This window comes from Pristis pectinata, chromosome 4, assembly GCF_009764475.1.
Source record: "Pristis pectinata isolate sPriPec2 chromosome 4, sPriPec2.1.pri, whole genome shotgun sequence".
Lineage (NCBI taxonomy): Eukaryota > Metazoa > Chordata > Chondrichthyes > Rhinopristiformes > Pristidae > Pristis > Pristis pectinata.
In genome coordinates this window covers 23,354,504-23,369,417 of record NC_067408.1, presented here as the reverse complement: position 1 = coordinate 23,369,417, position 14,914 = coordinate 23,354,504, and the positions used below count along the sequence as shown (strand labels likewise).

The window sequence follows — 14,914 nt, the reverse complement described above, 5'->3', positions numbered from 1 at the left end:
TCTCAGTCTTCATCATTTAGAAAAAAAGTGCTAAATAACTCTTTAAAATTACAGGAGAATTCAATATGCGATAACAATTATCAGCAACCTTAATTATATAAAGGGCATTACTGACAGGAAATGAAGGCCTACGATGCGGGTCATATGGATCAATCTAGAAATATCAATATTTATTCCAAACTTCAGTTCCCCCCCCCCCCACCCCAAAGAAAATAAAGGAAACTACTTTTAATGTGCTGGATAAATATCTTGATCTAGGGACTTGACCTGAAACATCGACTTACACCTTTTTCCTCTGCAGATGCTGCTGTCCAGCTGACTTTTTCCAGCAGTCTGCTTTTTGTTTCAGTTCCAGCACTGTTGCTTCCTTTGTCTGAATAAATATTCTCTTTTTTTTTTAAAAAGATGTTGCATGCAGTCTGGGTAATGGTTACTACTAGAAGAGTTGGTTTCAGTCTATCCTTTTCTCAGTAGGGTATGAAGATGCTTTTTTCCTGCTTAACCTTTAGGAGAGGCATACAGCTGGGATGAGAGGAATTTGATCTCATTGCTACCAATCAAAGCAACAGGAAGCCAATCCAAGCCATCCATAATTAGAATCTTCAGGAAAAGCAGCGTGGAACTTTAGCAACAACAACATTGACGTTTACCTGGCAATTGAATTTGTAACACCTGAATGTACGATAATCTTTTGGATGCCTTATTAAAAAACAAATTAATTAGTTAAAAATAAAAGCTATATTTAATCTTAACTACATCTCATTAAGATTTCACTTAAAATCAGTTAGTGGAACTAGCATAATTGAATTTTTTTACTTAATTTTCCCTGGGAAAATTATTGAACATATTGAGATGTTTTCATTCAGATTATTGTATTAAAGAAAGCAGAATGAATCTGGAATGCCCAGGGTTCATTAAGTTTCTAGGAATGCTGAACTCACATCAGACTCGATAAGGATCTTGACATAAATCTTATTTCCCAATATTTTGTTGATATTTAAAGCACCAAATATGAATGATATGGCTTGAAGGTGGGGTGCTAGTTTTACGAGGAAACTGAATTAATGGTTTAAGCTCAAGTAAATGAATGTGCAATCAACATTACTCTAGCTTCAATGACTGTCAAAGACTCCCCTATGTTGCTGGAATCCAAAAAATGAAATCCAGTATCACTAATCAACAATATTCAAATGTCAGTAAGAAACAAAACGATAAATAAGTCTTTCACAGTCACATGTCCAGTAATACAAACAGAACATGAAAAACAAGTGGAGCGTCCACTACCCAAATAAAAATAAAAGTATCCTATGCTTTTAAAACCAAGGACACCAGTTTATTTTTGGTCACCAGAGAGTATTTTTTGGGACAATATCATCCTTCAGCATTTGTTTATATAACAACAATTTAATTGGAGTCAATACTCTGATTAATTGTCTGCACAATTTCCTCCCATCTGAAGTTGCTAAGTCATTTTATCTTTCACATCACAATATGTTAGAAAGCTAACAGCCTAATCTATCCATGCTTTATTTGGAATGAGAAAAATAGTACAATTTTCATCAGGTTTACTGGTCAAACCCAAATCAAAGAAGTTTATTGCAACATAAATAAGGATTTTCGAATGTCATTTCTCCCAAGACCAAGCTCCAAACAACATAATTCAGAACCCGGCCTAGTAGACTACTACAATTCTGAACTGCAAATTGGCAAAACTCCCAATCTGTAATATGCAATCTGTTCCATTGGGCAATATCCTATCACTATTTCCCTGCAGGGCAAGCTGCAGGTAGCAATATCAAAAAGACGCTTCATACATGGCTGAAAACTGCTTTACCTTAACTATTTAAGAAGCTCTAAATCAATAAGCTACAGCAGCTCATAAATGATTACAAATCAGAAACTTCTGTGCAAACATGATATCATCAGAACATAATTCTGAAGGTTACAGTGGCATTTTAGATTCTTTAAGCCAGCAATGCATTACTTCATCAAATATCAACATGACATTTCAAATCAAGCATATTTAAACACAAGTCAGAGGAATCTCAGTAATCACAATGCCACATCAAAAATCAATGATTTTTTTAAATAAGTCAATGTCCTCATTTATCAAGCTAATATAAAATTCATTTTCCACTAACATTAAATATTTGGTTCTTTTAGTATATCATGCTCCCCTCAATTTAAATTGGTGATCGAAAGGTTTCATAAACAGTTCATTCTAAGACCACAGTCAGCTTTGTTAGTTCAACTTAAACACATGTATTAGGCATTCTTAATTGGAAGATAACAAAACCCTCTAATACAACTAAGCCAGTAATACTGTGACAGAACAAAAAAAAACATTGCCACAGAAGCTGCACAACGAGTATTGCAAGTGTCAAATGGAAACAGATACTTTCATGCCCCAATATAGGCTAAAGAATCAAAAATCTTGAGCTCTGTTTACTTGTAAGAATCCTGAACAAAATGAGCTCCTGGCAACCCAAACAGCAAATAAATTCCCTTAAGATAGTACAATAGCTAGCGTAAGAAATGAAAAAAGTGCAACACCATTCTGGCAAAGAGCTCCTCTGTGGCTGGGGCCGAATCGGAGGTTTACTCTAGATCTAACTATGATATATTTCAGTGCACCAACACCAGGTGATTTAAGAAGTTTTCCTATAATCAATACCAACAGTTCATACACAATGAGAAGACTTAAAATTGGCTGCAAAATTTAGCTGCATAACATCTGCTGTTTGGGTGCTACGAGTGCCACATTGATTCCAATATGGCAATACACAAATGCACAGGTTGCATAGCTAACATATCGATAAGGATATTAGTATCTTCCACTGCAGGTATAGAGAGTAGACTGATTGGAACATCAATCCAAGTGCAATGCAAGTATAACAGCAGTGTTGCCAAATTATATCTCAACAAGTTAACCAACTCCCTGAGTTAACCTTATACCATTGGACATTTATTAGCAGAAGGACATCCCTTCCCCAACAGTCATCAATTATGGAGGTTAGGTATTGATTGATTTCTACCAGTAATTATTTTGTGAACTTGTGTTTGGTGCTTCCAGACAACATTTGGGGTGCTAACATTTGCAGGAAATCAGGAGCTGAAAGATTGTCTTTTATACCTGCTCTGTTGATCAGAACTCTATCCATAGTAATATATTATTCTTTTTCTTAAATCCAATACAGTACATACATTCATCCTACTAGCTTTATCCTCAAAGTACTCATGGATATGCTGAACACAGATGTGATATACCCACACTATCCAAAACAGCAGTAATACTGCTTTCATTCTGTTGTAGATATCAGTGTGATTTGTACTTGAGCATTAAAAGCCATCCCTAACTACATGACTCTTGATTCCAGTTCATAATTCATGCACATATGGAGCATATTAGGGGAACTATGCTGCCACATGAATCTGCAGAACTGGTAATTGGCATGTTCAAGCATCAGTTCCAGTGCCAAGACTACACTGAAGGAGGCTTGTAGTAGTTCTCAAGATTTGAGGCAGGCCACTGCATAATTTCACCATTAGATGCCTTGCCACAATCTATACAGGGTGAAGCTGCAGAGCAAAAATAGGTGGATAAGGGAGAGACAGCCTAGAAACCCACTTTTTGGCCAAGTTGTCCATGGCCAAGTTTAAGATATTTAAGATATTTATTTATTAGTCACATGTACATCAAAATACGCAGTGAAACGCGTCTTCTTGCATTGCTAAGAATGTTCTGGAGGCAGCCAGCAAGTGTCGCCACGCTTCCGGCACCAACATAGCATGCCCACAGCTCCTAACCTGTACATCTTTGGAATGTGGGAGAAAACTGGAGCACCCGGAGGAAACCCACGCAGACACGGGAAGGATGTACAAACTCCTTATAGGCAGCAGCGGGACTTGAACCCAGGTCGCTGGCGCTGTAATAGCGTTACGCTAACTGCTATGCTACCGTGCCGCAGTTATTTGATTGCTGAGCAATAAACACAAATATAATTGTTTATTTATCAAAAGTCTTCATCTTTCCTTTCTTCAGTTGCCTTCCATCATATCATTCGCTTGGTCACAATGCCAAAGTACAATCTAACACACATTAACCATTCCAAACCAAAACTTGGAAATCAAAGCATGCCAACTGTGAATTAGTCAATCTTGCCTATCTTATTAATGCTCCTCCCCATCTTAATACTCCTACACAGTTCGACTCCAGTATCTTCAGCATGGCTAATGCAAGGATGCTGACTCTGGATCACCTCACCCTGATGTTACATTTGGACAGAGAGAGGGATATGCACAAAGTACGAGGTGATGTTCCTGTCATGGTTGAATAGCTGTCAGGAAGTGCAAAAGTAAGATGTGGTTATCACGGGCAGAATTAAGTAAATGAGAATATGGTGGGAGTTTATCAATGTTAACTTAGAGTCCGGTTGGAGTTTCTTGATGAGTGATGGTGTTATAATGCAGTAACAATTTCTGTGGTTACTGTTACAGTTGGAGGGATCCGGCATTTCAGGGAGCACTTACTTATTCTGACTACCCATGCACCCTATTATAGATTTCTTGCAGCATTGCTCCTAGGTTCTTGTTTCTTTCCATCATATGCCTAGAAGATACATGCCCTTTCTCCTTAGAGCAGAAATTCACTGGTGACATGTACTAAACACAATTCAGTCGTGCACATACTTGTAAATGCACTTCCGAAAATTCAGTTCCACTGTCAGCTCAGTGGTGCAGATGATAGAGTTGCTGTCTCAAGTTCCAGTGGCCCGGCCTCAATCCTCACCTGTGGTGCTGCCTGGCATTCACATGTCCTTCCTGTAACTATGTGGGCTTCATCTAGCTGCTCCCATTTCCTCCCACATCCCAAAGACCTATGTGTTGGGAGGTTAATCAGCCACTGTAAATTACCTCTAAAGTTTGGTTAGTGGTAGAATTTAGGGGTGGGGGAATTAATTGGAGTGTGGGGAAAAATAAAAAGGGATTAGTGTAAATGGGTGTTCGATGGGCAGCGTGGTCTTGGTGGGCTGAAGGCCTGTTTCTGTGCTGTGTGACTCTACAACTCTAATAGAATGGATTTCATAAGTGATCACAACCAGAATCTCTTTTTAATTTTAATTTTAACTTTAATTAAAAGAGAAAAAGAGCTTCTGGGATGCTGGATTTCTATTCTTTCCGATGCCTTCCTTTCCACAAAGACCTCAAAGCAACATTGAAAACCATGATGACTGTTCTTTCTCAAGTGATACAAACATGTCTTCTGGCACATCACAATCATATCCATAATGACATCTACCACTAGCCATAGGGCACCTTTGCAAAAGGTACAGACTGGCTTTATGAAGTGGTACTTACTTATGAAACTAACTCCCCTATTGAGGGGATAAAGGAAGCAACAGCATGGTTAACAGCAGCTGGATGCTGTAATTATTATGAACAAGCAACACAAATTTGCTGCATTGACTGCAGTAGGTCAAACAGGTGTGGAATAATTAAGTATCAGAATTTCTGCATCCACGTTTGAGTGTTAGCTGATTCAGCTCCCTTTGCTTAGTTTAGACTTCTGTCAACCAATATCAGCATACATTATACAAGATTTCCCAGAAAAGCTCAGTTGTTCATTTTAATTGGTGTCTGGCTGACGTAACCAACATATACAACAAAGTATAGGAAACCATATGTGTATGATACCTCCAACATTTATTCTGAGAAATAACAACCTTTACGTTGTTTTGGCTGAGTCTTAATTTCCTCTAGAGAAACCAAAACCATTTCCCTCAATGCCTGCCGTAAGCTTTGTTCTCATACCAGTTTCCATCTCTCACTCTGGCCACTCTCAGAAGGTTATGATCTAGAAGCCCAGCAAAACCTCCTGGTGCACTCTAGACTTTGCATGTTCTATCACAAAGACCACCCCCCCCCCCCCCCACTCTCTATTCCATCACTAATTGCTTTAAATATGTCACACACCTCCACACTCAACCAGTGTTCTCTGTCTTCCAAGCCTCAAGCTGCTTGAAATGCTAATTTGACCCCAACTCCACAGCACAAATTCTGTCACATAATTAAATCCCAATCAACTGAACACCCAGTCCTCACTATCCTAACATGGCTCCCTGTCTTTTAAGCATCATTTAAATCCTAACCTCCTTAACTAAATCCCTCAAGACAGCTCTGACCCCATTTTTGTGCTTTTCTCCATCCCAGCATTCATTCCTGTAAACTATTCTTATGTCTCTGGATTCTCAGGCATTATCACCCCTCCAGACCACCAATTCCTCTCCCCCCCTCCTCCCCCGCAACCCATACCTCAATTGAACCTCCAGACGTGCTCTTTGGAAGAGTCAACCGAAACACTTCTCACTCACTATACCTGTCTTTTCCTTTTAAAACCTTATCTCATCAACCAGGATTTTAGTCAACACTCTTAAAGTATCTTTTTCTGACTTGTTAACCATTTTTTCAAACTTGTGAAGTACCTTGGACATTATATGACAAAGGTATTTTACAATACAAAATCTTGCTTTGTGGTGTGCTAGTGAATAATTACTGAAAAATAATTATATTGTTTCTCCTCATTTGCAACGTTACCTGATAGATATCTGACAGGCTGCTGCTCCCAGAGTCACTGGCAATACTGCACCCAGACTGGCTGGAAGGGACAAGTGTCACTTGTGGATGTGGATTATCTGTGAGGTGCATCTTGGTAAGATCTGCAGGAAGCTGTAAAAATTATGAGGAGGAAGGGAGAAAAAAAATCATTAATTTGATAAAATAAACTAAAAACATAAATTGAAGACCACTAGAAATGCTTGCTGACCTTTATAATAGTTTTTTTTAATGATTTCAGGTTTTGAAGGAGGGTGCATGATTTTAGTAAAAGGATAATTAGCTAATAGATTAGTGTCTATGTGTGCCCTTATGTTGATGCATGGAATGGATTCTGCTTATATAGATGCATAGGTACAAGAGTTTATTAATATAATTAAAATAAAAGGTTTGCATTCCATACAAATAGGCATGAAGAAATATTACAACTTAAACATTTAAACATCACGGATCAGTACCAATATATTTACTACTGTGACCTCAATGAAGCAGCATATTTTTGCAAGATTATAGGAACATTAGCCTTGCAATGAAGGTCTGTCCATATCACGATTGTCAAGATCACAGCAACAATGGACACTTCAAGCTTACAAACTCCTAATCATTTTCTGGCTTGATTGTATTTGTTCTGCTGTGTATTTTAGCTTTTAGAATATCTTGGGTGAAGGTGGTGGGTGTACTGGTGATTGATAGGGGAGAAACTGGATCTGGCAACACATTCATGGATTTAGAAACAAAATCACTTAAATAAGGACCATCCTCTTTCCACAATGAATAAGTTGCCTTATCCAGTTACTGGCCCTAGAAATTTTCAAGCTAGACAATAAACATAACTAAGCAGAAATAGAGATGGAAATGCATGAAAAGTAGACTGAAGGTGGACGGTGGATAATGCAGATCAGCAAGCTGTGAAAACTAAATGGGGAGCAAAACATGAAGGAAGCACAAGCAAATAATTTTTATATGCACTGTATTAGTAGGGAACAGTGAACACTGGGTTTCCAGCACATGATTTGTACTATTACATTGCTTCAATATTTCCAGTTTAACTAAATTAGAAATTTAAATATTTAACTCTTTTCTCATGAATAACATGCATTTTAATAATTAACAGCCACTATCACGGAAGCTTTTTATTGAATCAGATTAGATGCATATGCTGAGCTGGGAACAGATTCACACTAACATTCCATACTCCAGAGTAGCTGGAATTGTGTCTTTTCATGATTCTTTCTGATTCAGATGCTCCAAAAACTAATTCTGTATTTCTGTAACAGATTTGGCACAGGCACTACAGATCACAATTTTCTCCTGCCCTATAGGCATCTCTGGCTACTGTACATAGATCAGTTATCCTGGGCCAAAAGGATGGACTTGATTTGCTCATGTGCTCTTCATTCAATCTCCAGTTTAGATTTTCATAACCTAAAAATTAAACTAAATTACATTTCCACAATAAATGAAAGGCCAGACCATGTACTTGTATGTGGAAATACTGAAGCTGCACATGTGACACACATGGACACAAACAGCTGCATAAACAGCAGGTAAGTTCTTCAAATTTTGAGACTAATAGTATACACAAAACATCAATAGGGAATTCTGGTCCATCTTTACCAGACCAGAAGAGCAGACTCAGTTTAAACAAGATAAAATCTCAAAAGATGGAAGGACTAAATTATAAAAGATGGAGGAAAAAGAGGTAGGTTGATGAAAGTAAGAGACTTTGTTTGGCTATAAGAGAGGCTGGACCACTTTACAGCAATTTGTTTCCTGCAAGCTGGGGTGTCAAATACCACCTCCCTGTCATTCTCCATTCTAGTAATAAGCATTGTACATAACCTATTTATTTTTATAATTGCACCCCTTTCCTTCCAACTCAAGGGCAGAGAATTCTGTTTTCAAGCCACCTTCTGTATCTTAGTGAATATGCCCAGTTCAGCCATACAGACCAGGGGTATACTGAGCTTGATACTTGAACTGTGCTTAGTCAATTAATCTAAACTAGAGGTTGGTAAAGAAATTAAGCCTCAAGTACCTTGAGAAGTTGTCCTTGATTGTGAATCCTACTCACTACTGAACAACCCAATGGAGTTTTCAGGGAAGGATATGATCGAACTCAAGTGACATATGCCTGACAAGGATATGATTGGACTCAAGTGACAAATGCCCTCCAGCCAGTGTTCACAACTTTTGCACTGAATGGTGGCATTTTGGTAGACACAAGAAAATGGTACAAGTGTATTTTAGCAGTGAGTAAAAGACATTCAAGCAAGGGAAAAGAGAAGAAATAAAATTGAAGGAAACAGCTGAAACAAAAAACAAATGCAAGATGAAAAGTGCTGTGCAATTTTTAATCTTCTATCTTTCAGTGCAGCCAAATCTGAAAGGCTGAATGTAGAACACTTTTGCAAGCCCAATACTATGTTTTATGTGCAATGTTTACCAAGTGCCTGTAAAATCTGTCTAGCAGCCAGTTTTCCTACCTTGGAAAGGAGCTAAAAATAAATTTCATACACAGTCTCTCCTGTCAGTTTCACTGCATAAAATGGCTATGTTCGCTGTCATATCCAAGACAACGTTTTAGAGTGCCACCAGAGTTTCACTTCCCTTTGTCAGCCACTTACTATGTAAATGAGAAACAGCTTTTGCAAGACTGCTTGACAGATGACGCAATACAAAGGCCATTTTCAAACAAAAATACTGATGTTTGGAAAAGCAGATCCTTAGCTCAATTGAGATTGAATTTAAATATCACAACTGGAAATACTTTAAAATAAGCAGGTAAGGTAGCTCAAGAAAATTGTTTCATAACATTTTGATAACAATCTCACATTTCCTTTCATCTGACTATTTTGTAGGATTTAAATAAAAGGATTGTCTCGCATTTGCCAGGTCTTCAATTACCCACTATATGACAGCTATGGTGCAGCAAAATCAATGCTAAATCTACTTAAAAGTCATTTGAAGTCTCTGGTATACCTGGCCTTTGCTCATCACTCCAAAGGCCTTTCTAATATTCCACGTTTCCTTCCACGTCCATTAGGGCACAGACTGCTTCCCTCTTTCTCTCCTGAGTTGGTGAAGTGGGGACCTTCAGTAATTCTCAGTGCTAAGAGGCATGCCCTGATAATTGTTTTGGTGAGCTTTCTCTTTGACACCATCTACTGCCTTCCTCCCCTTCCTTTGTTACCTCTGTATAGAGGGCAAAACACTTCCCTTATGACAATCAGATTACAAAGCATATAGAAGATATGTTAAAGAATGAGACCCTCTCTCCAGAATACTAGAGAACACCTCCTGAACCACCCAGAGAGCAGAACATTTTCCTGAGGACCCAAAGAGTATTTTAAACTCTCAATGTGACCCTATGGCTATGGAAAAATCTCTCTGACATGCTGGCGGTAAAGTGGCAGGTAGAAAATGAAAGAATCAGGTGCTTCCTGGATGCATGACGTTGATCATTAGAACTTTTATTGGAGGTCATAAAACAATACATTACTTTCAGGAACTGATTACCTTTGCATTTCGTGAAGATCTCCTGGTTCACATGTGAAGCCTGGAGCACCCTAAATGTTGTTTATCATTCCCTGTACCACTGAGAAACATGCAACCCTTCCTACTTAAAACAAATGCTGATGTCCAGAGGAGATAAATTCCTCTCCCCTCGAGTGGAGACTATTCATGACCCTCTCTATGTACCAGTGAACTTGAAATTAGTAATCATCACCTGCTGTTGATTCAAAGACAAAGTAGTTCTGTGTGTGAATAACCTTTACCGCAAGAGGCTGAAAAATTCCATGTGCAGACCTGAAAGTCTGTTCATAAAAAGTCATCTCTGTCATCAGTGATTTAGAACATTTTAGTCTTCAGATTCTCAGACTATTTGATATATGACCATGGCTCCCAGAAGACTCTTAATGGTGTCTCACCAGAGCCTTTCCGGGTCTCCTCTTGCAGTCTCCCCTGCTAATTGGCCTTGTTCTTTGCCCTTTTCCTCCTGATCTTGATCATACTGGAGGCCCACCAGAAAAATTAATGCTCCCATAATATGCAGCAAATAAAAGCCAGCCATTCAGCCTTAACACAGACTGGGTAATCTCTTTACAAAACACTTATGTCAAATCCATAGGGATGTCCTTGAGCCTCCTGTTGCCTGCTAGTTTAACTCCCCTACTTTATTATGAGATACATTCTGCACATTGGGAACTTCTATTGTCCCCATTCTGTTCTGATGAAGGGTTTTTGGCCTGAAACAGTGACTTCATTTCTCTTCCCACATATGCAGCCTGATCTGCTGAGTATTTCCAGCATTTTCTGTTTTTGTTTTTAGATTTACCCAAACTTGATCCATGATGTTCAGCTATGATTTTAGCACTCTCTTTCCAGTCATTCCCAAGAAATCTGTAAATACATGACAACTTCTTTAAAATAACACAGATTCAGGGTTTCACCCTGCTGCGTTGGACCACAATAGGTTAATTAAGCAATTATGAGAAAGCGCCAACTGGCAATTGCTTTTACATCAACCATATGTGCTCTCATATGATTCTTGAAAGGTACATCAGGTGCATGCAAGTACACTTTAAAATTGTGCTATGCACTTATGCATGCTATGAAATCCTAATCACATTTCATGATGGAATTGAGCTGTATAACCAATCTATAACATTCGAAACATTTTGCATTTGAACTTATGTTCATTGCCTTTATGCTCTCTATTGACTATCTGTTCCAAACATATGTCAACAAGCAGATTTCTTCCTCCAGCAGAGTTATCTCTAGTACATCACTCTTTCACAGCTTCCTCTTTCAACCAGTACACCCGTCTCTTCCTAAAACTTCCTAATAACCCATTTCAGCTATTTCTTTGGTCCCTTTGCAGTTTCTACCATCCAAAATTTTCCCATTACTGCCATCTGTTTAATTTATCTGCTTCACTTGATTAGCTTCTAGTGACCTTCAACTTGCAGAGCAGTTTTGGACATCTTTCAGCAAGAGAAGATTTGCTTTAACAGCACCTTTCATGTTACTTTCAGAATATCCTATAACGCTTTATATCCAATAACAATGTAGGTTAAATTTGTTCTGCCACCTGGCACGAGTGAATTCTCCCCCACTGCCACCAGACCCTAACCACCACCGCTCCCCCCCCCCCCCCCACCCAACTGATCCCATGATGTCTGGAAGGGCCTTGCTACTAGTAATCAGTTCGCTCACTTTGGAAGTTTTAACTTTTGATAGTTGGGGGTGGGGGGTGCAGAAAAGTGGTGAGAGAGGCAGGCAAGTGCTCTAGCTAAGTATGAACTTTGTTTGGAGGTCGGCAGCAAATCTAGATGGCTCGCCACTGACTACAAAATCTACCCTTTTTCACAGCTGACTGCTTCTGAATATATATGGTTGGCAGCACCTTTGAGTGGAAAGTCAGGGTGTAGAGCTATATGTTTTTATTCATAAGTGCACTTAGCATGCCAACATTCCTTGCTCATTGGAAATAGTATATGATGCAAAACTAAAATTTAACATAACTGTTTCTGCCCTTTTTACTTATCCATTAAAACCTAATTTATTTTTGTTAATTGGGTGGAACCAACAGGAAAATCCTGGCTTGGGTGTGAGAAAAGTAGCATTAGCATGTGGCAAACACTACAAGAAAGAAATACAAGTTTAAATTATGCCAATACTGAGCATTGCAAATGTGAACAGTTAAATCTCTGGAAATAGTTCTCTCTATGAATAACAAAAAGACTAATTGAAACCATTTAATCCAAGGAACTCTCATGTTTCTCAGCAGCCGTGTTTGTAGTACTATCGCAACTGGATGGTGTCCCATGTTATTAGATACATTTTACAAAACTGAAAGCATAATGTGCAAAAAAAAACAACTTTTAAAGTACTGAATTTTTCCATCTCAGAGTCTCAGTTGAATCCATAAGGCATAGGAGCAGAATTAGGCCATTCAGCTCATCGAGTCTGCTGCGCCATTTGATCATGGCTGATTTTTTCCCTCTCAACACCATTCTCCTGCCTTCTCCCCATAACCTTTGACGCCCTTACTTATCAAGAACCTATCAACCTCCACTTTAAATATACCCAATGACTTGGCCTCCATCCCATCTGTGGCAATGTATTCCACAAATTCACCACCCTCTGGCTAAAGAAATTCCTCCTCATCTCAGTTCTAAAGGGACACCTTTTTATTCTGAGGCTGTGCCCACTGGTCCGAAGCTCTCCCACTACTGGAGACACCCTCTCCACATCCACTCTATCCAGGGAATCCAAGTTGTTAAAATGCATTTGGATTTTTTTTAAACTGGGCAGTAATCCCCAAATTTATGAAACATTGACTTTGCGTGTACCATGTCTTTAACTTAAGATTAACCTCCCATTACCCAGCAGCTATGATCAAAATTCTAGTATCAATGAGACAACTCAAAAAAGGTTTATTCCAAAAAGCTGATCAGCAGTAGTTAGGGGCAAAATTAGGTCAATTTTCCGTTGATCTGAAATCATCCCTAAATGAGTCCAAAAAAAAAATCACTTGATACAATGACTTTCCTATTCCCTTCCCTACCTATTTCTTTAAGTGAGATTACTATACTAATGTCAACTATGATCTGTTAAGGAAAAATGAGGATGTACAATTTGCTGGGAGATGAGTCGAGAAAGATAAAGCATATTTTAATTGGAATATTTAATAGACTGGGAGGAGCCAATTATTTGATGAAATATTACAATATTTCACTTCTAACTCTGTCTGCATTCTGCACCATCTATTGTGATTAAAAAGACAAACACTCTGAAGGACGTTGTACTTTAAAACAATACATATGAGATAGATTGCTGTATTGCAAATGTGTGAAAATATGGGTTTGAATACACATTTTACTTTTTGTTCCCTTTTGTGCCATGCTCATGATCAGCAGACAGGGTCAACTCAGAAGCCATCTCTAATGCTGTTTTGAAATCTGCTGTTTGAATCGCCTTGAATGACCCCTTCCAATTTTATCTTTGCCCAGAAAAGAGCATTTCTCAACCTCTCACAGAAGCATAGTTAAGATTGGAAACTTAACATGAAGGGTTGATAGCTCTATCAATTCATGGATGAAGAGAGCTGTGCATAACAGATTTCTTCTAATTGTGAACAGATCAATTTATTCAAAAACTATTCTTTGTAAATATATTTTCAGTTCACTAAAGGCTAGCTCAATCTAACTATTTTAAAATGTACTTTGTTTTCTTGACACTTGTGATAACTACTATTACACAGGATATAGGATAAAACAAAATAGAAAATTCTATTATCCTGTCTATAGAAACACTATAACATAGAGGAGTAACACCATTTTCAACAAATTATGATATTTTGTTTGAAAGAATTCATCTTTTAGGCCCAGGTTTGCATTTCTTAAACTTTAAAGTCTATCAGAACCAAGTGACTAGATAATATCATACAGTCTTACAACTAAGTTTAGTAGGCTGAAGAGCATAACTGTTATGAGTTAAACATAGTGGATTTGGTTCCTATCCTGAAAGGTGGACTGGAATTGCCAATGGCAATACTCCTGTACATTGCCTGTGGTACAGAGATCTTGGAGGAGAAATCTCCTCTTTGGGAAAAGAATTTCTGGAGGACAGGATTTGTCTGCTTTTTCAAATCCATCTCATCAATTCCAAAATCATTCCTGAAATCAGTATTTAAAGTATATACACAACAATACAAAATGAAAAGGTAGCAAATAAGGTGGCACTTAAGATTGCAAGGTGGCTACAATGCCTTAAGGTCAGAAAGCTCTCATGTGCCAAAATCAAATCATTCACTGCTTGGGGCCATTGGAGGGAATACTTGGCCTACAACCCTGCATTCTGAAGCTTTGCAGGCAGCAGCCTAGAAAGTGGCAGGAAGAAAAGGAAGAAAATCCAACATTCCACACTAACCCCAACTTCACTGAAATTTGTATATTATAGATAAGGAAGATATTAGTAATGTTCTTGGCAGTGTTGGAGAGGAAAAATCCTTCCTACATCAGATACCAAAACCCTGCCCAATTTTTTGATACCCTGCATTGTGATCCAATTCAATTCCAAGTAGGATCACAAATAATTGTTCTTCCCTCCTTACATTCTGCTTCAAAACCTTTTTAACTTGGAGGACCTTGGCGACAGAAAGAATAATTTCGGAAAGCTGATTGTAATGAAATCTTTAGTGTACATAGGCCTTGCCCTTAATCACTGCCATCACATCTTGAGTTTGCATTCTCATGTGACAAGGCTGCTTCATGTGATTTTAAAATAAAGATAC

The 14,914-nt window shown here is 38.3% G+C and overlaps 1 protein-coding gene across 5 annotated transcripts in view; it reads right to left on the bottom strand.

The window, feature by feature from the left end:
- Positions 1-14,914, bottom strand: part of rapgef6 (Rap guanine nucleotide exchange factor (GEF) 6) — a 245,849-nt gene that overhangs the window by 75,167 nt on the left and 155,768 nt on the right. For all 5 annotated transcript variants that reach the window (XM_052013253.1, XM_052013254.1, XM_052013255.1 and 2 more), the window contains one exon: positions 6,595-6,726. In XM_052013253.1, the coding sequence (XP_051869213.1) occupies positions 6,595-6,726 (132 nt within the window). The remainder of the gene's footprint in view (positions 1-6,594; positions 6,727-14,914) is intronic.